Genomic DNA, 26,752 nt, shown 5'->3' with positions numbered 1-26,752 from the left:
TTCTGTCAAACTGTTCTTCCGTTGGGCTCCTCCGATCACAATCTTATTTCTGCATCCTGTCCTATCGCTCCTGTACATCCTCTGGACCCACCGAAGAGGCGATGCTTCTGGCATTTTGCTTCAGCTCGGTGGGACGACCTGAGGATGTACTTCTTCCGATTTCCCGTGGAATGATTATTGCTTCCAGGATAGAGACCCTCTGTGTGTGCTCAGCGCATCACAGAGGTGATTGTCTCTGGAATGGAGGCATACATTCCTCGTTCTTTCTCTACTCCTCACGCTAAAAGCCTTGGTTTAATCACGCTTGTTCTCGTGCTGTCAATGATAGAGAGGTAGCTCACAAAAGATGCCAGAGCCTTCAAACTAATGCTAATTATGAACTTTACATTTCTGCCCGAAATCGTGCCAAATCTATTCTCCGACTAACCAAAATTCTTTCATTAATAGAAAATGTCAAAACCTTGCTTTCTCTAACTCTTCCGTGACTTCTGGCATCTAGCCAAAACATCTCCTCCAACTTCACTTCTTCATCTTTCCCTCCACTCTCAGTCCTGACGGCAACACTGCCGTCTCATCTATCTCTAAGGCTGAACTCTTCTCTCAAACTTTTTCTAAAACTCCACTCTGGACGATTCTGGGCATATTCCTCCTACTCATCCCCCTCTGACTCCTTTATGCCTGTTATAAAGATTCTTCAAATGATGTTTTCTATGCCCTCTCTGGCCTCAATCCTCAGAAGGCTTATGGACCTGATGGAGTGCCTCCTATTGTCCTTAAAAACTGTGCCTCCGTGCTGTCACCCTGCCTGGTCAAACTCTTTCGCCTCTGCCTGTCAACATCTACCTTTCCTTCTTGCTGGAAGTATGCCTTCACACAGCCTGTACCTAAGAAGGGTGACCGCTCCAATCCCTCAAACTACCGTCCTATTGCTTTACTTTCTTGTCTATCTAAAGCTTTTGAATCAATCCTTAACCGTAAGATTCAAAAGCACCTTCCACTTCTGACCTTCTATCTGATCGCCAGTATGGGTTCCGCAAGGGCGTTCTACTGGTGATCTCTAGCCTTCTTAACTGACTCTTGGTCATCCTCTCTTAGCCGTTTCGGTGAAACTTTTGCTATTGCGCTGACATATCAAAAGCTTTTGATAGGGTCTGGCACAAATCTTTGCTTTCTAAACTACCCTCCTACGGTTTCTATCCTTCTTTCTGTACCTTTATCTCCAGTTTCCTTTCTGACCGTTCTATTTCTGCCGTGGTAGACGGTCACTGTTCTTCCCTAAATCTATTAACAGTGGTGTCCCACAGGGTTCTGTCCTATCTCCCACTTTTTCTGTTGTTCATTGATGATCTTCTTTCCAAAACGAACTGTCCTATCCATTCCTACGCCGATGATTCCACTCTGCATTATTCAACTTCTTTTAATAGAAGACCCACCCTTCAGGAACTTAACGACTCAAGGCTGGAGGCTGCAGAACGCTTAGCCTCAGACCTTACTATTATTTCCGATTGGGGCAAGAAGAACCTGGTGTCCTTCAACGCCTCAAAACACAGTTTCTCCACCCATCCACTGACACAATCTTCCAAACAACTATCCCTATTCTTTGACAACACCCAGCTATCACCTTCCTCAACACTAAACATCCTCGGTCTATCCTTAACTCAAAATCTCAACTGAAACTTCATATCTCATCTCTTACTAAATCAGCTTCCTCGAGGCTGGGCGTTCTGTACTGTCTCCGCCAGTTCTTCTCCCCTGCACAGTTGCTGTCCATATACAGGGGCCTTGTCCGCCCTCGTATGGAGTATGCATCTCATGTGTGGGGGGGCTCCACTCACACAGCTCTTCTGGACAGAGTGGAGGCAAAGGCTCTTCGTCTCATCAGCTCTCCTCCTCATACTGATAGTCTTCTACCTCTTAAATTCCGCCGCAATGTTGCCTCTCTTTCTATCTTCTATCGATATTTCCACGCTGACTGCTCTTCTGAACTTGCTAACTGCATGCCTCCCCCCCTCCCGCGGCCCCGCTGCACTCGACTTTCTACTCATGCTCATTCCTATACTGTCCAAACCCCTTATGCAAGAGTTAACCAGCATCTTCACTCTTTCATCCCTCACGCTGGTAAACTCTGGAACAATCTTCCTTCATCTGTATTTCCTCCTGCCTACGACTTGAACTCTTTCAAGAGGAGGGTATCAGGACACCTCTCCTCCCGAAACTGACTTATCTTTCGGCCACCTCTTTGGATTCTTTTTAGGAGCAGCGAGTAGCGGGCTTTTTTTTTTATTAATGTTTACTTTTTTGTGCCCTTGAGCTGTCTCCTTTGCTGTAAAAAAAAAAAAAAAAAAAAAAGGAACCCACCAACCCACCCGTCCATCCTACACAAACACACACACACACACACAAAAAAAAAATAATAATAATAAATAATAATAATAATAATAGTAAAGAAATTAAAAGCTAAGGTATGCGGGGATTAACTTCAGGCTGGGATGTGATGACGGCCAGTGTTTGAGACGTGCCTGCGAGGGACTTTGTGAAATGGTCCATAAGGAAAACATCGACTAATTAGATACTTCTTTCCCAAGTCCAAACACGGGTACCACCACTCCCACGCTAACAGTTCCCCGTAGCATTTGTTTTACCGTCAAGGATACAAACCAAAGACTAAATAATAGGAAATATGTAGAGATAAATCATCCCGCCACATGACCAATCTTTAGGCTACTCTTTACTTTGATATTTCATAGGAACGGCGAGTAGCGGGCTTTTTTGTGTGTGTGTACTCGTTTTGTTGCCCTTGAGCCGTGTCCTCTGACGTAAAAACAATAATAATAAAAAAAATAAAAGATCCAGTTAAGTTTCTGAGGATTTCTGATACTCGCATGTAGGAGGTACTTTAAATATATTCAACCGCTCCGTACATGAAAGAAACCAACCAGCTTTCATAATCTAAATCCTGACGAGAAAAAAAAAACTAACAGCCCAGCATATAAAAGGAAACACTAAACCTTCATAATTCTAACGAGGACAAAAAGAATCAAATACAAATCTACAGCAGTAAATCTATTTTTTTATGCACAAGGTGAGGGAGGGGGGGGGGGGCAGCAAGGAGGGTCGCACTGTATTCTAGCATGCATGGAGGGCAGGGAGGGACAAGGACGGATGGACAGTTAGAGGAAAGAACTAAAATAAATGACGCGTGGGAGGTGGGAAGGACGCGGCGAGAGGGGAACACGACAGTGCATACAACAGCTCCTTCCATGAGAGTGGGGAAGAAATCAACCTTACTTTACTGTTTACGTTCTTTCGCGTTATTCTGTAGCAAATCAACTTTCCTTAACCTGGTAGCAGCGACGGGCTAAATTTGTGGCTTTACCGTGCAGCAGCGACGGGCCAAATTTGTGGCTTTACCGTGTAGCGGCGACGGGCTAAATTTGTGGCTTTACCGTGTAGCAGCGACGGGCTAAATTTGTGGCTTTACCGTGTAGCAGCGACGGGCCAAATTTGTGGCTTTACCGTGTAGCAGCGACGGGCTAAATTTGTGGCTTTACCGTGTAGCGGCGACGGGCTAAATTTGTGGCTTTACCGTGTAGCAGCGACGGGCCAAATTTGTGGCTTTACCGTGTAGCAGCGACGGGCCAAATTTGTGGCTTTACCGTGTAGCAGCGACGGGCTAAATTTGTGGCTTTACCGTGTAGCAGCGACGGGCTAAATTTGTGGCTTTACCGTGTAGCAGCGACGGGCTAAATTTGTGGCTTTACCGTGTAGCAGCGACGGGCCAAATTTGTGGCTTTACCGTGTAACAGCGACGGCCCAAATTTGTGGCTTTACCGTGTAGCAGCGACGGGCCAAATTTGTGGCTTTACCGTGTAGCAGCGACGGGCTAAATTTGTGGCTTTACCGTGTAGCAGCGACGGGCCAAATTTGTGCCATGATATAAACCCCCAAAAGAGGGACCTTTAAGAAACATGATCCCCGCAGATACCAGGTTAATCAACTGCGTACACTCGTTATACATTGCTTTTCACTCTTTGATGGTATATATACACGGTCAATGCGGCTGAGCGTGTGGATAGAGGCGGCTTGATGCTGGAGATAGGGCAATAATGAGCGTTAATAACTAGGTCAGACTCAATTTTTTCGTCATTTGCATGCACTGTTGCTACACGTTACGGGCCGTTGCTACACGACACCAGCGACACCCTAGCAAGGTCAGTAGAGAGAGAGGGAGAGGGAGGGTGTGTAAATCCAAGAGTCCTTACCACCATGCACACATCAGCTCCTCGGTCACTCATCAGCCAGCACCAGCAGACACGGTCACCGCCCACTCATCCTTGCTGCGTCACCTTACGTCACATTACCACTACGGGTCGCGTCACGCATGCACGAGGTCTCCAGTCATAGAGGATTAGCTAGAGCAGAATATAACCTACCCTAACCTTCTGAATCATCCTCCTACTATGCATATGGCTATAGAGAGTCACACATGCTCGAAGTCTCCAGTCATAGAGTATTAGCTAGAGCAGAATATAACCTGACCTAACCTTCTGAATCATCCTCTTACTATGCATATGGCTAAAGAGAGTCACACATGCTCGAAGTCTCCAGTCATTGAGTATTAGCTAGAGCAGAATATAACCTACCCTAACCTTCTGAATCATCCTCTTACTATGCATATAGCTAAAGAGAGTCACGCATGCTCGAAGTCTCCTGTCACTGAGTATTAGCAAGAGCAGAATATAACCTACCCTAACCTTCTGAATCATCCCCTTACTATGCATATGGCTAAAGAGAGTCACACATCCTCGAAGTTTCCTGTCACTGAGTATTAGCTAGAGCAGAATATAACCTACCCTAACCTTCTGAATCATCCTACTATGCATATGGATAAAGAGAGTCACACATCCTCGAAGTTTCCTGTCACTGAGTATTAGCAAGAGCTGGCCTACAAATTATAGCGCTTCGGTTGGTGTTCTCAGACTCTTCTACCTCTCATATCATCTATTTCCAAAGGCCAAAAAGGAGATTAATCGGGTTTGCATGTGTGTTTTTAACGTTCATGGTACAGCAGAAGGATCACACTACCACCAGGGTCAGTAAACTACCCCTGGGAATCCTCAAAACCGTTACGAAAATTGTCAAATGTGAGTGTAAGCGTTTGACAATATGGTCCTTGGGTTCAAGCGTGGTACCGCCCCTGCAGTGTCCCCGCCTTCAGTGTCACGCCACGCGCCTATCACTCAGTACACCGAGGCGCCAGTGTGTCCATTGGCGGCGAGGCTGTGACGTCAAGCTCTGGGGGTGTGAAGCGAGGAGGATACGCCCGACAGATTAATGCATGATTTTTTTTTCAACCCCTTGACTATGGATTTCCTACAGTCAGACCTAACCAAGCTACAGAAATGGAACAAAGAGTGGCTGCTACAATTCAATGAAGAGAAATGTAAAGTCCTGCACCTTGGGAGGGGATATCCAGCACACCAATACCACATGGGAAACACTCCACTATCCACCACAGAGGCAGAGAAAGACCTGGGAGTGTATGTTACCAGGCTACCAGTGAAGGGATATCCAGCACACCAATACCACATGGGAAACACTCCACTATCCACCACAGAGGCAGAGAAAGACCTGGGAGTGTATGTTACCAGGCTACCAGTGAAGGGATATCCAGCACACCAATACCACATGGGAAACACTCCACTATCCACCACAGAGGCAGAGAAAGACATGGAGTATAGTTACCAGGCTACCAGTGAAAGCCAAATCCGTGCCAATCGCAGCGGACGGGTTAAACGGCGAATTCTGAGGGGGTGAGGCGAGGAAGATTACGGCAAGTATTCTAAAACGTATTGACGCCTCAGTCCGTCTGTTATAAAACCCTCTCGTAGAAGTTGCTGGGAGTTTCATGGACTGTTTTGTAATGCCAGTGATAGCTCTACACGACTTAAACGCCATGCACGGAAAAATCACCCACGGAAACACGACTTAGGCTTGGGAAAGAATCGTGGTGGGAAACCGATACGTTTAAAAATATGGACATGAGTACATCGTGTAAGTCTTTACTAACAATACTGTGGTTGTTTTTTTTTTTTGTTTTTTTTGGGGGGGGGGCGTTTTTCAAGGCGTAGTTAGATAGTTAAGATATTTAGTTTTGCCGAGTTTTTTTTTAATATCGCTTTTTACGGGTTTGAAATATCTCGACTTAACTGTGAGAATCCATTACTTCTAAATAATTCAGCCCCAAACATGGAATCAAAACGCCAAACAAGCCACATAACTGTTAATAAATAATAATACGACAGGCCAAAGGGTAACGTTGACTATCTCTATACCAGTGTTAAGAAAATTCAGCTAATCTGCCAATCTGTACGCACTTTTTAAATCAGAAAAGTGCCTAAAATAATCTGACGTACGGCTCAAGAGACAGACCAGAGGGTAACGTTGACTATCTCTATACCAGTGTTAAGAAAATTCAACCAATCTGTACGCACTTTTCAAATCAGAACTCACATTAGGAAAGAATATCTGAAAAATGTAGTTGTGGTATTAAGATAAATGCCAAAAAGATTACCAAGTCTTTTTTTCCTCTCTGCAATCTTGTGCTTGAAATCTATCTCCCGACTGTAAAATACTTCGGCTAATCTGTTTAAATAAAGAACTCGTATCATGAGAGAATATCTGAAAAATGTAGTTGAGGTATTAAGATAAATGCCATAAAGATTACCAAGTCTTTTTTTCCTCTCTGCAATCTTGTGCCTGAAATCTATCTCCCGACTGTAAAATACTTCGGCTAATCTGTTTAAATAAAGAACTCGTATCACGAAAGAATATCTGAAAAATGTAGTTGTGGTATTAAGATAAATGCCATAAAGATTACTAAACCTTCTCTCTCTCTCTCTCTCTCTCTCTCTCTCTCGTTCACACCACCTTTACTTGTTTATATTCGTGGATTTTCCTCTCTCTCTCTCTCTCTCTCTCTCTCTCTCTCTCTCTCTCTCTCTCGTTCACACCACCTTTACTTGTTTATATTCGTGGATATATTCTATTTTTTTCCTCTCTCTCTCTCTCTCTCTCTCTCTCTCTCTCTCTCCGCAATCTTGTACCTGAAATCTATCACCCGACGGAAAAATAGCTCGGCTGGTCTGTTTAAATATAGGAACTCGTACCAGGAAAGATATTCTAGAAAACGTACCTTAGTTGAGGCATTAGAATCTATGTCATAAAGATTAATAACTTTTTTTTTTTCTCTCTGCAGTAATTCGTTTTGTACTTCAGCTCAATATTTTACGGTACTACATAAGTTTGTCTTCCTTGATATGACTACTAACTGTAAAGGTGTGCAAAACTTAACGAATATACTTTACGGGCTTACAGTAATACATCTTTTGTCATCCTAACCTATTTCCTACTTTACAACTCCTGTCCACTATACTAAACATACTTACGCTAACTATACGACTGTAAAGGTGTGCAAAACTTAACGAACATACTTTACGGGCTCACAGTAACACCTACATCGTTTGTCATCCTAACCTATTTCTTACTTTACAACTCCTGTCCACTATACTAAACATACTTACGCTAACTATACGACTGTAAAGGTGTGCAAAACTTAACGAACATACTTTACGGGCTAACAGTGACACATCTTTTGTCATCCTAACCTATTTCTTACTGTACAACTCCTGTCCACTATACTAAACATACTTACGCAAACTATACGACTGTAAAGGTGTGCAAAACTTAACGAACATACTTTACGGGCTTACAGTAATACATCTTTTGTCATCCTAACCTATTTCTTACTTTACAACTCCTGTCCACTATACTAAACATACTTACGCTAACACTATATCAAACACACTAAGCTGTAAATGTGAATAAAAAACTGAAGAAACATACCTTACCGTACTAAAGCTCATCGTTTGTCACCATTACCTAGTTCTAACTTTACAACTCCTGTCCACTGTACTAAACACACTTACGCCAACTCTATGACTACACAACTACTGTTCACTATATCTGACACACTTAAGCTTGTATAACTATGTAAAGTATACCTATCAAATCTGGGATGCGGTGAGATGAAGAGGAGGAGGTGTCCGTGAAGGGGAGGAGGAGAAGGAGATAGCGAACCACTCAGAATGACTCCACAGACCAAGACACTTGTGAGCTAAATTTAAACACGTGGCTAAGTATGACCTACGAGCAGTCTCTCCCTACTAGGCACACACACACATACACACACACACGCACACACACACACCACTGAATTTGTTTTCCACATCTCGCAGTTTCACATGTTCTTTTACGTTTTGGTATATATAAAAAAAACAATCTATAGCGACTCAAAACATCTATATAACGCAAGAACCAGGAACATGCGGGCGGGACTACTGAGGACGATCTTCAAGCCCATAGATGCAATTGCCCAAGCTCACATATTTGACTAGGCTTTCGTATATAGGAGTTTAGGGCATTTACAAGGGTAGTTTTATTAATAGCTATCATGCCCATTACTATTATTATTATCAGCATCATTAGAAGAAGAAAATGAAGAAGTAGTAGTAGTAGTAGTAGTAGTAGTTGTTGTACGTAGTAGTAGTAGTAGTTTTATGCAGGTTTTATGATCCTTCTGGTAGTCTAACTCTTCTGCTGTACCATGTGCCTAAAAGAACACTCATTAGAACCTGACTGATCTTATTTTAGGCCTCTGGAAATAGTTTATGTCAGGGATGGAGGCGTCTGATAACACCGAGCAATGACCCGTATTATCAAACGCTTCGGGCTCTTGTTACGACTATTTTAAAGGCAGCAAAAAAGATACGTTGGGTTGTCGAGTGGTTTCCCCTTTCATGGCGTAGAATCCTTCCAAAACTACCGTCGGGGCCATGAAACAAACAATGGAAACCCCAACTTCTGCGATAGCCTCTTTAAATAGATGTATACTAAGATTTCGATGAGTTTTTGACAGTAGCGGCCAATGACCCTTCCACGCCTTATCATCTTAACTTCCCTGAATGGCGAGAAGGAAGAGTCTGGGCAAGGCATCACTGACACCTCGAGATAACCTTAATTTCGTGTGCATAAAGGTTTGAGAACTCGGGGTAAAACATTCAGTGAGTTACAGTTACCCCAGAGAAGCTATGACCCTTCCACCTCTGAGTTCCCTGCATAGCTTGGAAGAGTCTGGGCAGGCATCACTAACACCTCGAGATAACCTTAATTTCGTGTGCATAAAGGTTTGAGAACTCGGGGTAAAACATTCAGTGAGTTACAGTTACCCCAGAAAAGATATGACCCTTCTACCCCTTATCCCTAATCTTAACTGGAGTTCCCTGCATAGCTAGGAAGAGTCTGGGCAAAGCATCACTGACACCTCGAGATAACCTTAATTTCGTGTGTATAGAGGTATGAGAAGTCCACCTAAAACATATATGGAGCGACAAGTGCTGAAGCAGAACGTGTTATTACCCGTACTTAACCCCCCCCACCCCCCAGTTCTTAATATTTGTTCTTCCCTAAAAAGAAATAGATCAAACTTCATCATTTCGCGTTTTACTTTAGCTTTCCGTACGTTAACTTCAGCTTCGTGTCATACCTTATTTCATGACTGTTGGCGAATCTTGCAAGTAGGACAGCTCGACTAAACCTCATCGTTTCGCGTAATAGTTTAGCTCAGTCTACACTTCAGATTCGTGTATTCCTTAACCCCTTGACTGCGGATTCCCTTCCAGAAGACCTCATCAAGCTGCAGGAATGGAACAAAAAAGTGGCTGCTACAATACAATGAAGAAAACTGTAAAGTCCTGCACCTTGGGAGGGGAAATCCAGCATACCAATATCACATGGGAAACACTCCACTATCCACCACAGAGGCAGAGAAAGACCTGGGACTGTATGTTACCAGGCTACCAGTGAAGGGATATCCAGCACACCAGTACCACATGGGAAACACTCCACTATACACCACAGAGGCAGAGAAAGACCTGGGACTGTATGTTACCAGGCTACCAGTGAAGGGGAAATACGTGCCAATCGCAGCGGACGGGTTAATTTCATGAATGTTGTCGAATCATGCAGGTAGGGCAGCTCGAGCTCTACTGCCTCTGAATCACCAAGGTTGTCTTCCCATTCTGAGCATTGGTAGAAAAACTAGAAATACTGCTAGGTGTCAGTAGTTCAGTAAAGGCGCAAACGGATTTTTTTTTAAGGAAATACCCAGTTTGCATTAATAGTTATCATCCTTATTAATAGCTAGCATGACCATTACTATTATTATCAGCATCATTAGAAGAAGTAGTAGTAGTAGTAAGTTAGATAAAGATACATACATAGAAAGATAGATAGATGGTTGGTTGGTTAATTGGTTGTTTGGTTAGTCAATTAGTCAGTTAGTTCGTTAGGTGCAGCAGTAGTAGTAGCAGTAGTAGTAGTAGTAGTAGTAGTAGTAGTAGTAGTAGTAGTAGTAGTAGTAGTAGTAGTAGTAGTAGTAGTAGTAGTAGTAAGTTAGATAAAGATACATACATAGAAAGATAGATAGATGGTTGGTTGGTTAATTGGTTGTTTGGTTAGTCAATTAGTCAGTTAGTTCGTTAGGTGCAGTAGAAGTAGTAGTAGTAGTAGTAGTAGTAGTAGTAGTAGTAGTAGTAGTAGTAGTAGTAGTAGTAGTAGTAGTAGTAGTAGTAGTAGTAGTAGTAGTAGTAGTAGTAGTAGTAGTATAAAATCACCATCATCAGTTATTGTATTATTCATAACAGCAACTCGAACCAAACGTGCATCCCTTTAAAACACACCCACATTTACTATTCCCGGCTTATTGTACAGACAGACTTCCTCCTCCTTTACTTGTCATTGTGTTTGACCCCCGCGCACTCGTCCTCTCGCGTCTTATTGGTGCTTATGAGGCAAGTAAGGTTTCCATTTGTCCTCAGGGTCGTCTGGCTGGGGTTGTCGGGGTGCCAGTCAAGAGAGAGCAAGGTAAAGGTAGATGTGGGTGGGTGGGTGAGTGTGTGTTTGGGTGTGGCTCAGCGACGAGGAAGGTTGAAAGAAAATGAGAAGATTGAGGATGAAGAATATGACGAAAAGGAGCTCAGGGAAGGAGAGGAGAATGAAGAATGTGATGAAATAGATGTGAAGAAAAAGTATAGTAGTGTTAATAGTAATAGCAATTAGACATATATTAGTGAGTTGGTGGATGGTAGGTAGGTGAGTGAGTGTTAGGTGGGATCTCAGGCAGGAGGGGAAAGAAGGAAAGGAGGAGAAGGAAGATGATAAAGGAAGGTATAGAGAAGAAAATGACGATTGCAATATTTGAGAAGGAAGACATAATAGGAAAAAATGTGATGATGATTAGCAAGAGGAAGATGACGTAGGAGAAAGACGAAAGAAAGAATGCTTGCCAGGTATTAGACTCATAATTAGAGGAAGAGGTTTCAGAAGGGGAAAACAATATACTGTAGATGTTGAAAATAATGACAGTATATTGGAGGGGGAAGCTTAGGAGGAGGAAGAGGACAAAAAAAAAATAGAAGTGAAGTTTAAGATAACGATAGTAATAATAATACTCATGTTCTTATGTTCTTACTGATAGCAAATTTAACTCTCTTTTGGTCACTTTATACTAATCACTATATGAGAGCAAGTTAGCGGGCTTTCTTTTTTTACATCTTCTTTGTGTTGCCCTTGAGTTGCTCTGTGCTGTAAAAAAATAAAATAAACAGATATAGAGATGAGTAGGTGAGTAATGAGAGAGGAGGCGATAACACACCCCATTCCACCCCAATCACCCACTCTCAACACACCCCACCTTCACAATGACGACACACACACCCCACCCCCCTGACCTACCCACCCCTCACAGACCCTCGCCCTCCCCCCTTGCCTCCTCCTCCTCTCGCACCTTTCACCCTGAGTGTCGTGAAAGTAAAGATCCTGGAGTGTCAGTGAGCGGTCAGGCAGATTGCGTTAACTAGACAATAATGATGGTGATGATGGTGGTGATAGTGGTGGTGATTGTTTGATGTGACTGACCAACCTGACTGCAAACTGTTACCGTACTACTATTACTACTACTATTACTACCACTACTACTACTACTTCTACTACTAATGCTGAACTTACTCCACTTCCAATTACCTTGAACTAGACCGTGAACACTTCTCCTCCTCCTCCTCCATCCTCGAGCAACGGAGGCAGACGTGCGTTTCCTCACCTCTCTCTCTCTCTCTCTCTCTCTCTCTCTCTCTCTCTCTCTCTCGTCTTTGCAAATTACACTCATTATTTCTGCAACTAAACGTATGATACTGCATTCAATCGTATGTATCACCATCCATGTATTATATATCTATGTATCATCATCTCTATGTCTCTACGAATGTCTTGCTATTATATTATACTGTTTGTCATTACTACTGTGTTATTGCTTAAGAACGTATATAAATTACTTACTCAAACAGGCAACAAGAACAATTATTATATTCATCTGTTTAATTAGAACGAATCTCTCTCTCTCTCTCTCTCTCTCTCTCTCTCTCTCTCTCTCTCTCTCTCTCTCTCTGACCCCCCCACACACACATACACATTCTCTCACCATCGAATGCTGGCGTAGGCATATTTGTGTGTGTGTGTGTGTGTGTGTGTGTGTGTGTGTGTTTACCGGCCGGACATTGGCGAACCTTTGGTGAAGGTCTTGGGCAAACACAGTACACACCGCGGGATGCCCCCTTTTACGCGGCATTGGAAGAGGAGGAGGAGGAGGAGGAGGAGGAGGAGGTGTTGATTATAGCAGAATGGGATGTAACAATATGAAAGAAAAGGAAAAAGAAGAAGAAAATTGAGGAGGAGAAGAACAAGAAGAACAAGAAGATAATGATGATGATGATGATATTAATGATGATAAGAGAAAAAAAAGGTGGTGATAAATTAATGATTGTGATGATAATATAATGACAAAGAAGATAAGCAATAGGGAAAATACGCAACAGCTGGAAAATTAATCAATACGGAAATGACAAAGAAAGAGGAGGAGGAGAAGGAAGAAGAGACGGAGGAGGAAGGGGAGGGAGTTGGGAGGGAGGACCTGCCCATCCCAGAATATCAACATTATGAAAGCAATACCCGATGCAAGACTGGAAAGCACGCACACACACACACACACACACACACACAGGAAGATGGTCGAACAAATATGAACATAAAAGGAAATGTAAAGAAAAATAAAAACTAGGAAAATTCAACATAATATAGGGGGGACCTGCCCATCCCAGCATATCAACATCATGAAAGCAATACCCGATGCAAGACTGGAAAGCACACACACACACACACACACACACACACACACACAGGAAGATGGTCGAACAAAGCTGAACATAAAAAGAAATGTAAAAAAAATAAAAAAATAAAAATAAAAACTAGGAAAATTCAACATAATCATAAACTCAAATCATGTAAAGAAATAAAAAAAAAAGAAGGCGAGAGGAAGAAACAAAGAAACAAGAACCACGAGGAACAGGATAGAGGCAACACGACGAACGAATACTAACAAGCAAGAATGGGGACAGCAGATTTGGAGACCGGCGGAAGTGTGAAATGAGAGCAGATGAAAACAAAAGACTGGAGATAAACAATGAACAGGAAAGGTGAAACGGAGGGATTATAGGAAAGATAAACCTAACCAAAATGTACGCATGACTGATAAGGTTAAGCTGAAGAATAGGAAAGAAAATAGTAATGCTAATAATACTCTCTATCTCCAAAACTATTCCTATACCACTGTCAAACCTCCATTCATCCTACTAGCCTACTACTACTACTATTACTACCGGTATTGTCATTACTATAGCCTACTTTACCAATACGTCAATAAGCTCTTACACAGTGCACATAGATATAATGACCACTGAGGAATAGCTATATCAACACGTAGCCAACAGAGTCTATACATGAAAAAGATAGTGTGATGATAGGCTACCACACGTGTCACATCCCGCCCCCAACCAACCCCCGCCTTTCACCGTGACCTTGCTTGCCTCACGCTCCCGGGGAAGCCCTCGCCGCAGGACCGGTTCGGGGGGACACAGGTTTTCCTAGTCCTGGGAACGTCCACAAGGGAGAAGAGCTGCGGGCGCCACCTTCTTCGCCTCTTTATGAAATGACAGCTCGTCGGTTTTGCTCTGCTCAGATTTATGCTCTCATATCAACTATTTCCGGAGATTAATCGGGTTCTCATGAGTTTTTCTCAGGTTCATGATACAGGAGAAAGGTCACACTACCACCACCAGGATCATGAAGCTGCTACCCCTGGAAATGCCCACCACAGCTCCTACGAAAGCCTTGCCAAATACGTGTGTTTGGGCACCGAAATGTCTTTTAAGAATATGGCTTTTTTACTCGCCTTAGTGCTTGTTTGTGATGATACGATGACAAACAGGGAAGAGCAGCAGCAGGAAAAGGACACAATAACTGGAGACTGTTCACTGCGGAAATGACAGGAGGAGGAGGAGGAGAAGGAAGTATGAAGATTAGCAGTAGGAAAAGGACACGATAGCTGAAGAATTTATTACTGCGGAAATAACAGAGGAGGAACTACAGAAGCTTAGCAACAGGAAAAAGACAAGAAAACTGGGGAAACGAGGAAAAGAGTGCGCATTAAGAGAAGACGGAGGAGGAGGAATTACAGAAGATTAGCAGTAGGAAAAATAATTCATGAGGATAAAACAGAGGAGGAAGTGGAGGAACTAGGGACGATTAACGGAACAGAACACAAAAACTGGGGAATAAACCAATGCGAAAATGACACAGGAGGTGAAGGAAGATGACGATAAGGAGAAGTCAACAGATGGAGGAGATAGGGGAGTCACCTCACGCTATCACACTTGTTCTACATTAGGGGACGAAGCGAACAAAAGGTCGTATTTTAAAACATTTCGTCGTCCAAGTTCACGTATTTGACATGGCTTTCGTAGGAGCTGTAGGCCTTTCCAGGGGTAGTTTTATGTCCCCGGTGGTAGTTTGACCATTCTTCTGTGCCATGAACCTTAAAAAACACTCATGAAAACCCGACTGATACCCTCTTTGACCTTTAGAAATAGTTGATGTGAGAAGCGATGGTGTTTTAAAATACGGCCCAAAACCCTGCGTTGTGTTCTGCTAAGGCACGAGACGTTTAGTATAAGCCTGGCGCTAACCAAATAACCTTTCCCAGTGCACTTTTAATATGGAGAAGACCCATTAATGACTGTGTGAAAGTGCTGGGTGGCATTTACACGCTCTTTATGGTCTCCCAAGGGTATAATTAAGATAGTGGGTGTTTTTCTATACATCGTTTCCTTATTCCTTGCATGTATTCCCTTTTTTTTCCCGATGTTTGCCGAGGGCGGATGGAGGACAATGAGAGGAAGAGATTCCGATTCAAGGCTAACGAGACCTCTGGTGAAGATGAGACCTGCTCGTGTGTGTGTGTGTGTGTGTGTGTGTGTGCTTATATACATCTTCGTGGCATAAACCAGACACAAACGGGACAAACTAGGTTACATATGAGCACCTCGATAGCTGGCCACCGCTCTGACAAACCTTACACTATAAACACTAGTGCAAAAAATTGTTTCCCCAAGAGGAATTCTGCAATTTCTTACACTTAAAACACTAGTGCAAAAAGTTACTTCCCCAAGAGGAATTCTGCAATTTCTTACACTTAAAACACTAGTGCAAAAAATTACTTCCCCAAGAGGAATTCTGCAATTTCTTACACTTAAAACACTAGTGCAAAAAGTTACTTCCCCAAGAGGAATTCTGCAATTTCTTACACTTAAAACACTAGTGCAAAAAATTACTTCCCCAAGAGGAATTCTGCAATTTCTTGTCTCATAATCATTACATATTTTTATTCTTATCACAGGAAAGTCAAACTGATTAGCTAGGTATATCAGTGCTGTATAATCATTAATTCATTATATTTCCCACTTCATATTTTCATTATTATTATAATGGTGATTATTATCATCAATGCAATTATTAAGTAGTAGTTCTGTATAGATGTATATATGTATGTATGTATGTGTGTGTGTGTGTGTGTGTGTGTGTGTGTGTGTCAATTATGAGTATACTTAAAGATAGAGAAAGATTATGCAGAAACGGACATTGAATCTAATCTTACTCTTCCACAAAGTAACTATGACAGCTCAAATAATATATAATCAGACCAAGTGTGTGTGACAGACACTCACCTTGAGGAACAGCACCAGCATCATTAACACCACACACCTGTGCCACAGCAATACTACCACACCTGAACCACCACACCCCTGTACCATTGCCCCTGTACTATCACTAACAGTGCTAAACACCTGCAACAAAGTAATGCTTCCACAAGCACCTGCACTAGAACCACCACCAAACACCACACTTTCCATTATCAGCTCATTGTGAAAATAGGCTATATGACCTATTTTAAGACAAAAAAATTAAATGTGCTTCCAAATTTCATATATTTCCCAGAATTCCTTTAACATCCAGATAACCTAACCCAGACAGCAAAACTTTGCAACATTATAATAACTTTAGTAAACTTGTTTACCATTAGCTACAAAAATACTTCTTGATCTTGATGTGCAATGCGCAGGGCACCTATACAGGTGCATAACACGCATATTTGTGTTAGCTGTTGGGGGGATGGGGGAGCTGAGTGTGCAGAGGAGGGAAGTGAATCAAGTGTAATTGTTAGTGTTGGTGTGTTGTGGTGACAAGTGTGTATTTGTATTCTGAATGAATCTATTGTACTGCAGTCTAAAATCAGTTGAGATCAATATACCATATGTATCTGATCTTATGTTTTAGGAACAAGATATAACAAATATTGCTTCATTCCTCATTTTGACTGGAGAAATACAAACACAAACCAAAAATCATATTCTTGCCATGTAATATGAACTTATGCAAGCTGTATTGTTATCATGTGCCTGAAAACTACACGACAATATGGATAGCTAGAGAAATGAAAGCCCTGACCAATAAAAGATAACTGTGAAGGCAATAAATCTTCTCAATTAGGTACCGTATCCTTGGTATCAAACTTACTGCGATATAAAAGTGAAACATGTTTGACACATATTGGAAATCAAGTGGAGCCATTGAAAATGAGCATACGGACACTCATGTAAGATATTGGTCAGGTGGTGCAAGGAAGTTTAACACAAAGTGACATGACGGTGAAGGATGATGTGACTATGTGGCATGACCATAATGAAGGAATATAAAGGAAAAGAATGGCCGGCATCAAGATTCAGGTACAACAGTAATTTTGGTGTGCAAAGCTGACTGGGAAGACCAAGAACAAGCTTCTACAGAGTATGACTCCCAACCCAGTGACAGATCACAGACCTATTTCTGTCAGCACCTACAAAAAGTAACAGATACATTAGACACCAGTTTAAGAAATATGCATAATACAGCATGGAGTAATATCAAGAAGTTAGGAAGAGAATGAGAAGATGTATTTATAAAATGATAAAAGGTTACAATTTAATTTACAAAACACAATCTGGTTCTTTAGTCAATATTTTTGCCTGAGGCTGTACGATTTGTTTTCTTGTCCTTCAATTGTTTACAAAACTTTCCCACCCACGTGTGCTGAAAACATGATTGATATTTTCAAACTATAAGGTAGAAGTTGGGATCATACACTACAGCTGCATGTGGCTGCAGTGCTCATCTCTGTATCATTGGCCCTCGTACCTGTGGTGAGTGAGAACCCATTAACCCGGGACACAGGGCAAATGCAACATCCAGGTTACCACAGTTTACCTTCCCCAGGTTTCCCGATTTATCATCCAATTGGTCACTTCTAATCCCAGCCACAGAAGTTTATTTCTTCCCCTGCCTTAGATTAATTTGTCATGTTTTTCAAAGTGAACAGAAGTTTGCATCAGGAAGACCCAGTGAAACAGGAACTATGGTATAGGTAGTATTGGGCTGAAACCCATACTGAAGTTAGTCTGCTCTTTCAAGAGCCTTTGTCCACTCAACCTGCCAAACCCTGTGTTAATGACCACTGGGCTGGCCCCAAAAAAAGCATAAAAAAGTGTTCCAGAAAATGAGAAACAGATAATGTCATATCCTAAAACAGAGTTTTGAGAACCACATTTTGCTAATTTACCAACTTGTCTATTAATTGGTTACATTCAAAAAGATATATGTGTAACTTCCCACAGGGGCATTTCTGCCCCTTTGACCCCTCAAACCCTAACAGTCAATAACCCCTGACCCCAAAAATGTTGTGGAAAATGTGTGCTCAGGAACGTAAAAAAGTGGGTTTTGAAAACCTCTTTCTGCATATTTACACAAGTAACTATAAAATCAATGACAGACTCCATCACTGGCCCCCATTACTGCCCTCCACACAAAGCTGCACAGCCTGCCGTGCCACACTCAACGCCCCGGCCCCCAACACTGGCGCTGCGTGGCCCGTCATCGAGGCCCTGTGGAGGCAACGTACGTGGAGGATGTTTACCCTGAGCACCCCCCCGAGGCCGTGGCCGCGGCCCCCCTGGTGGCGACGCTAGCACCCAGCAGGCCAGCCCCGCCAGGCCGCCGCGCTCCAGCTGGTGAGCCCCGCCTGTGGTCGCACCGCCATATACAGACGCGAGCGCCTGTGCCCTGGTGCCCGGCGGCCTGCGCGCTGTGAGGGGGCGGCCGGCGGGCACGTACGGCACGCAATATGGAGGGCCAGGCTATGTAGGTCTCCCGCCACAGGCTCGACTCTGTGGCTGTCACGTCACCAGCCCGCCACGGCCCCGCGCTCGCCCCCAAGCATGCCCCGCGCCCCGCCCTGATACTTACATGCTGAGGAAAAGAAAACCCGCGGAGAGAAGGAGGTAGTCCGTGAACGAACCCACGTTAACACAACACTTCAGGTGGAGAGGCCGCGACACACCCTATCACAACGGAGTTTCTACTGACACTGCCTGACGTAAACAACCTCGGGGCTGCTCTCGGTGACGTCACTGGAAAACAGCAGACGCGCGCTCGCCGTGCCTACCGCAAATACCACTTATATTCACAAACTAACACTTATATTCACAAACTATCATTTATATTCACAAGCTAACACTTACATTCACAAACCAACACTTATATTCACAAACTACCACTTATATTCACAAACTATAGCTACCACTATCATTTTTTTTATTGGAAGGGTCTCGTCTGCCGTATCTAACCAACATGTTTTTAAACTATATTTCTAAACCTTTATACACACTTTCCGTGGATTTTGAGTTTGCTTTCTTTTTCAAAATAATAATTCCATGTTATAAAAAGTTGTTAAAGTTTGCCTTCTTGCCCTTAGTGTTATTTATTTGTTAATGCAGATCCAAATCGAACAAATGGGTTGCGCAGCCTTTTTTTCTAGGATGAATAAGAAAAAAATGTAGCGTCTCAGACACGCCACTAAAAGCAAATGTTGTGCCTATTCATATGATGAGTGCTTTGTTGCCTGCACACACACACACACACACACACACACACACACACACACACACACATTTGCCTTGCAGGAAGTAACACTACCTTGCATATCCTGCCAGACTCGGGCCGTGTCGTCTACGCAGCCGCACTGGTTCATTCCCAGGCCTTACACGCATGACGGAGGTGATTGCCGCACCCAAAGATCCGTCACTGAGGTCCAAGCTTATTTCGGGGAGGATTCTGGCTGGGGAGCACGAGCGTAATCAAGCCGTGGTGAATTACACGCAAAGGGATCATTACCTCAGCCCTCTTCTCCGTTACCTTATTACCTGAAGCTTCTCTCTCTCTCACTCTCTCTCATTCTAATTCTCTCTCTCTCTAACTCTCTCTCTCTCTCTCTCTCTCTCTCTCTCTCTCTCTCTCTCTCTCTCTCTCTCTCTCTCTCTCTCTCTCTCTCTCTCTCTCTCTCATTTCCTCAACAATTTTCCTCCTTGAGCTGCGTGTGTGCGTGTGTGTGTGTGTGTGTGTGTGTGTGTATATCCAATGTGTCAGTAGCCCCCGGATCTCGTTGTCATGGTAACGCAAAACAAACACGGCCAGCTGAGATACACAGTTATGTTTTCTGGGCTCAAAACGTGACCTACTGTGGACACAATATCTTTACATTCCTGAGCTTCGCCGTGAGTTTGGTGAAGGCAGCCGTGATCCAGTGATATTGACGCAAAGGACGCCGCCTCGGCCACATGACGCGCACCCTTTCTGCCACAAGCACACATTAACACTATTGAAGCCTACATAGCTCGTGACAAAGGGAAGGAAATGTCAACACACAATACATTTAATATGGTGAAGCGCCTAGGCTGTACAGCATCATGATAAGAAAACGAAAAACTTGCTTCCCTATAGTGAAAATGTGATTTTTCGTGTCCAAATACACTGTAGTGCGCATACCCAATGAATGTGCGGCATACCCGAAGCAAGGCGCACGAATAGTACCTGTGTAAGAGTCCTTGATGGAGGCGTACACGGTGGTGGGGCGGATCGGTGAGGGCGCGCACGGGGTGGTGGTGCGGGCCCGACACAACCTGACGGGGCGGCTGGTGGCGCTGAAGAAGGTGCCGCTGCGGAGACTGGACCACGGCATGCCCACCACGGCGCTCAGGGAGATCAAGGCACTGCAGCAGATCAACTCACAGCATGTACGTGTCTGTCTGCACACACACACACACACACACACACACACACACACACACACACACACAGTTTAGAGATAGTAGAAGGGAATAGAATACATATTACCGTCAGTAGCCTCAAATCCGTGTTTCATTTAGGAAGAGAAGGTGAGGTTTAGGGAATGACAGACGGCATTCAACAAAAGAAGAAAAGAAATTAGAACATAGATAGCGAATCGTGCACGCAGAAAATATCATGAAAAGACAAACATCTAGGAACAGTCAGGCACAGACACAAACACACACCGTACCGTTCGTCCCTCTCAGGTGATGCGGCTGCTGGAGGTGTTTGCTGACGGGGCGGGCTTCGTGCTGGCCTTCGAACTGATGCTGGGCGACCTGGGCGAGATGCTGAGGGACGCGTCGAGGCCCCTCACTCGCGCCCACGTCAAGACCTACATGACCATGCTGCTCTCGGGCGTCGCCTTCCTGCACAAACACAACATAATGCATAGAGTGAGTATGCGTGTATTCCTGTAACGCCGCGATGGACCTCCGATCATATGCTGTTTGCCGAGCGCCGAACACTTGCTGACTAACTAGCTTATCAATCTCGCGTGTGGTTTGTGCTCCTCGTCTTTCTATTATCTATCTATCTACCTCTCTATAATTGGTGCTTAGGAAAATATACAACATAAAAGAGTTACAAGGAATATATATAAGACAGGAGTTCGATCATGGTTTAAATTTGATTGCCCCCGTGTGACATCGAGTAGCAAAAGAGGCCATTGATGAATTTAAATGCCCCTAAAATTATATTGCAACAAGAGTAGTAGGTCATCAACCGACACTCTTTACTATCCTATTCTTCTTCCTAATCCTCTTCCTCTTTCTCCTCCTCCTAATCCTCCTCCTTCTCCTCCTCCTCTTCCTGATCCTCTTTCTCCTTCTCTTCCTTGTGCTCTTTTCCCTTTTTCTATTCCTCCCATTTTTTTTATTTGCTTCTCCTCCTCCTCTCCCATCTTCTACTCCTCTTTCTCTTGTCCCATCTTCTACTTCTCTTCCTCTTTTGCCATCTTCTCCTCTCCACCCTTCCTCTACGCCGCTTCTTCCATCTTCTACTGCCAGGACCTGAAACCCGCCAACCTGCTGATCAGTGAGAAGGGGCAGCTCAAGATAGCGGACCTGGGACTGTGTCGGGTGTTCTCGCGGCAGGGGAAGAGGCTTTACTCCCACCAGGTAAGCACGGAAGGACTAGAGCAAGATACAGGGGTCAAGTTCACATATTTGATAAGGCTTTCATAGGATTTCTGGGTATTTACATGCGTACTCTTATGACCCTAGTGATAGTTTGACCCTGTTCCTGCACCACGAACCTAGGGAAAACTTCAGAAAACTCTATTACTCTCCTTTTCTACCTTTGGAAGTTGCTAATGTGAGGCGACAGCGTTTGAGAATACCATCCCAGAGAGGAAAAACCGGGTAGCTTCACCACCTCAAACCCGAGCAGATTGAGCGACGTCAGTAAATATCGAAGGGGAAGGGAAGAGGAGGAAAACGTATATCACTACATTAGAGAGAAGTGCAAGAGAGTAGAGAGAGCAGTTTGGGGCACATATAACTAGGCAGCTCTGGAACGACCAATGAAGTACAAAAGGGAATGTTGGTTTGTAAAGAATGAAAGAAATGTGAGAAAGCAATTATACAACTAAATAACTTAAATATAAACTGAATGGGTGGGTGGTGGTGGTGAGTGGTGTTTTTCAGTCTCACCCACTAGAGTAACACCGGGATAAGTACGCCGGTGAGGGTTTAATGTTAAGGTGCCTTGGTGTTCTTCAGGTGGCGACGCGGTGGTACAGGGCGCCGGAGCTGCTGTACGGGGCGCGCCAGTACCGGGAGGGCGTGGACCTGTGGGCAGTGGGCTGTATCTTCGCCGAGATGATCAACAACTGCCCGCTCTTCCCCGTGAGTGCTGATTGGCTCGTCTCGTCTCGTCCGGTATCTCGCCTCGTCTCTCTCTCACTCGACAATAATATTAATACTGCTAAGAGTAGCCTACATAACGATCTCTCCCTACCCTGAGTTCCTATTCATCCATGCACGATCATATCATGTGTGGTTTCAGAAGTGGGAGGTAGGTTATATGCATTAATTGCAGTCTTATCGGACGAGAACAAATTTTTGCTATCAGATAACGTTTTTTTTTTTTCACCGGCAGACCATGGCTATCATGAAATATCTTCCCGGAAACAAGGTTTAAGATGTAAACTTAAGACAAAAACTATAGGGAATGTCCAGAAATAGTCTCGGGGTCTTAGTGGAGTGCATGGACCCAAAATGGATATCAAGATTTATATTTAATAGCAATCAAGCAAACAAAAAAGATATTAAGAGAGGACTAGGAGGCACCTCAAAATACCTTTATGTTGGAGTGGGCCCCTCAAGAAGTCAAGCTCCCCTGTTGGCCCCCAAATCCTTAGCCACCCTCCTGGGGGGGTTGCTGTGGTAGCCCTAGATATGTGTCTGAATAACCCTCACTGTGAGAATCATGTTATTTGTAAATTAAAATAGAAATACAACAAAGAAACGAGGATCAAAGTAGCCAAATAATTCGACGATACTGGTAGGCCACCCATAGACGTTGTAATTAGGTACCTGTTGTCTGTGATTGCAGGGCGAGAGTGACATCGACCAGCTGTGTGTGGTGCTACAGGTGCTGGGCACGCCCTCGGAGGCCACCTGGCCCGGCCTGGCCCAGCTGCCAGACTACAGGAAGATCACCTTCCCGGAGTGCCAGCCCGTGCCCCTCAGCCAGGTGCTGCCCGAGGCCTCGCCGGACGCCCTCGACCTGGTGAAGAAGTTCCTCATTTACTGGTCGGAGAAGAGGATTCCTGCCGCCCAGGTGCCGCCATTACTGCGTACTGTGCCGGTGTGATATTGTTGCCCTGGCTGACCTATACTGCAGTAAATTGAGTCAATCAGAATAAACAACCGTGGGATTAAGAAAATGAAAGAAAAGACAGAGATATGGAACACAAGGTAAGACGCAATGTCTAGAAGCACACATCTCATCCTTTACTTTTCCTTCCCCTGCCAGGCGCTGCAGCACCCATACTTCTTCACACCCCCCGCCCCCTGCCCGAGGTCCCAGATGCCCCTGCCGCCCCTGGAGAAGCCGCCGCCGCCCGCAACTCAGGAGTACACCACCAACTTCCCCCTCAGCGCCCTGGCCCACGCCCTGCACGCCCACCTCGACCCCGCCATATGAGGGCTGAGGGAGGGGCTGGCGAGGGGTCTGAAAGGCATTAAAGACTTGCCAACCATATCAATTCACGTGTCTTTGACCTAAGAAATTAATGTCAGATGCCATATACATTAGGATAGACGATGGGTACCTGGCACAGTGGATTGCATGTGTATCTACGAATCAGTGGGCACGGGTTCGATACCAGGCTCGAAGCATTAAGCGAGCATCCCACCCAGAAAGTCATCCTCTCATTCGGCCTGGTCAAGCTATAGATACCTGGGAAAATCTGTGTCACGGGGTAATGGCTTAAGGGTTAATATGACGGACATGAGCACCAAGGTCTGACCACACATAGCTGGTAGCACATCAAAATGGCTGTTAAAAAAAAAAAAAAAAGAGTTCCTGGGGAGAGCGGGTTCCCATGAGTGTTCTTTAGATTCGTAGGACAGAAGAAGGGTCAAACTAACATCAGGGGTCATTCAACTACCCCTGAAAATGACTACAAATCCTACGAAAATGTGTTGGACTGTGGAATTAGCTCACACCCTGCTTTACCAGATTGTCGTACTTAGCTTCTTATGTTTTCCGATTTCTGATCCCAAAACTGTCTCCTCCACTCCAATAACTACATTTATTTATAGTTACCGTTGAAAGGTTTAATTATAAGTGCCTTTTTTTTATAGTTAAGTGTCTAAAAACGGTAAATACAACGGTGGATACGATAATTTGGCAACGCTGCTCACACCCACAGAATATGAATAACTATATATATATATATATATATATATATATATATATATATATATATATATATATATATATATATATATATATATATATTCTCTACCAGCACGTAGACCAACCTACCAGAGCGAGAGGAACGAACACTCCTTCAATTCTGGATCTAATCCTTACCAATGAACAAAATATGGTGTCAGACATTGTGTATCATGCACCCCTTGGGGCGAGTGACCATAAATTACTGGTATTTAAGTATCACTGCTATTGTGACCGTACCAATAATAAGGTGAAATTATATTATAAGTACAACAATGGGGACTACGACGGGATGAGAGCTTCTCTTGCAGGGTCAGAATGGCTGCTTAACTTTGAGGAGATAGTCAACAATCTTAACATGGAAGATACCTGGACTAATTTAAAACAAAAAATTCTAGAGCTTAGAGATGAGTTTGTCCCAACAGCTACAATTGGAAACAACAACAAATGGAGGTATGAATTTCCTATATCCCAAGAACTGAGAGACCTGATCAAGAAAAAGAATACAGCATATCGTTCTTGGAATGCACATCGATATCGGGAAGACGCCGAACAATTTAGACTTCAGTATGTACGACTAAGAAACCAGTGTCAACAATCATGTCGCAAGGCCAAACGTGACCACGAAAAGGGTATTGCAGAACAATCTAAGAATCAACCTAAACTATTCTGGAAATATTCTAAACACAAACTGAAGACAAGATCGGGTGTGGCACCTCTTTTAGGTGACCCAAATAATCCTAACTCCCTGTGCCATACTGATAATGAGAAAGCCGAGATTCTCCAAAAACAGTTTATTTCTGTCTTTACCAAGGAAACCATTGGACCCACACCCAGGCCACCTGTTCAAATAGATAATCTTATTAGTGAACCTGTTATCCAAAAATCCAGTGTACTAAAAAAGTTAAGAGACATAAACATCAGCAAAAGCTGTGGGCCAGATGAAATACACCCGCGCATCCTCTTGGAAATTGCTGACCATATTGCTGGACCTATTACTATTCTATTCCGCAAAAGCATCGATACGGGAGAACTGCCGTCGGATTGGAAAGAAGCTACAGTTACGCCCATCTTTAAGAAAGGCTCCAAGAAACTGGCAGCCAATTATCGACCTATAAGCCTTACATCAGTTCTTTGTAAAATCCTCGAGTCCTTTATATGTGAAGCATTACTAGACCACCTCTCTTCCAACGATGCCCTATCTCCACAACAGTACGGTTTCCTACATGGAAGGTCTACTACTTTGCAGCTTTTACATTATATTAACCACTGTGCTGAAGTAGTAGCTAAGGGTGGTATAATGGATGTAGTATACCTGGACTACGCCAAAGCTTTTGATACTGTCCCTCACAGACGTCTGTTAGCAAAGCTCGAGAGTTATGGCATACAGGGGAGGACCCTTGCATGGATTGAGAAATTTCTTATTGGAAGGTTTCAAACAGTTGTTGTCAATGGTGAAAAGTCTTCCAGATCTGGAGTGTTGAGCGGCATCCCCCAGGGTAGTGTCCTGGGCCCAACATTATTTGTTATATACATAAACGATTTGCCAATCTCATTAAAATCAGATACTTATATGTTTGCTGATGACACAAAAATTCTACGACCAATAACAAAATCTGAGGATGCATATGAGCTTCAGCGTGACCTAGACATGATGCAGAGCTGGTCTGACGACTGGCTACTGTGTTTCAATCCATCAAAGTGCAAAGTAATGTCTGTGGGAGCCCTTGAGAATATTGTATATACACATCAGCAGTACCAAATATATGGAGAGGTACTTGAACATGTTGATGAGGAGAAAGACCTGGGTGTACTAGTTGACTCAGCCTTGAAATTTGAACAACACATCCTTAACCAAATTAAAACTGCCAACTCCATGATGGGTCTTATCCGACGGGTCTTCTCATACTTGAGTCCAGATATGTTCAAACTCCTATACCCAGCCTTTGTCCGAAGCCACCTGGAATACGCACAAGCTGTATGGTCACCAAGATACAAGAGTTTGGCAGACAAAATTGAACACGTCCAAAAAAGAGCGACCCAACAGGTGGATGGTCTCCAGCACCTCGACTACTCAGATCGA

General features: G+C 43.7%; 2 protein-coding genes across 3 annotated transcripts in view; one reads left to right on the top strand and one right to left on the bottom strand.

Moving 5' to 3' along the window:
- Positions 1-19,035, bottom strand: part of LOC126994491 (phospholipid-transporting ATPase VD-like) — an 80,879-nt gene extending 61,844 nt beyond the window's left edge. Inside the window, exons 1-2 of one of the 2 annotated variants that reach the window (XM_050853809.1) lie at positions 18,844-19,035; positions 9,605-9,754 (exon numbers count right to left, since the gene is read on the bottom strand). The gene's annotated coding sequence lies outside the window, so the exon portion shown is untranslated. The remainder of the gene's footprint in view (positions 1-9,604; positions 9,755-18,843) is intronic. The other variant, XM_050853808.1, reaches the window with a different exon arrangement.
- Positions 19,036-20,056: 1,021 nt separating this feature from the next.
- Positions 20,057-23,957, top strand: LOC126994490 (cyclin-dependent kinase 20-like). The gene is made up of 6 exons (XM_050853807.1): positions 20,057-20,669; positions 20,970-21,158; positions 21,771-21,881; positions 22,485-22,610; positions 23,320-23,547; positions 23,743-23,957. The coding sequence occupies exons 1-6, from the start codon at positions 20,484-20,486 to the stop codon at positions 23,911-23,913; spliced, it is 1,011 nt and encodes a 336-aa protein (XP_050709764.1). The 5' UTR covers positions 20,057-20,483; the 3' UTR covers positions 23,914-23,957.
- The last annotated feature ends 2,795 nt before the right edge of the window (positions 23,958-26,752 follow it).

Source organism: Eriocheir sinensis, unplaced genomic scaffold (genome assembly GCF_024679095.1).
Source record: "Eriocheir sinensis breed Jianghai 21 unplaced genomic scaffold, ASM2467909v1 Scaffold805, whole genome shotgun sequence".
NCBI classification, from domain to species: domain Eukaryota; kingdom Metazoa; phylum Arthropoda; class Malacostraca; order Decapoda; family Varunidae; genus Eriocheir; species Eriocheir sinensis.
This window is presented reverse-complemented; position numbering and strand designations above follow the sequence as displayed.

Excerpts from the sequence above, each read along its gene's own strand:
- LOC126994490 (XM_050853807.1), top strand. The coding sequence starts at position 20,484 with ATGGAGGCGTACACGGTGGTGGGGCGGATCGGTGAGGGCGCGCACGGG. Across the intron at positions 21,159-21,770 it reads AACACAACATAATGCATAGA|GACCTGAAACCCGCCAACCT; the intron begins GTGAGTATGCGT and ends TTCTACTGCCAG. Across the intron at positions 22,611-23,319 it reads ACAACTGCCCGCTCTTCCCC|GGCGAGAGTGACATCGACCA; the intron begins GTGAGTGCTGAT and ends CTGTGATTGCAG.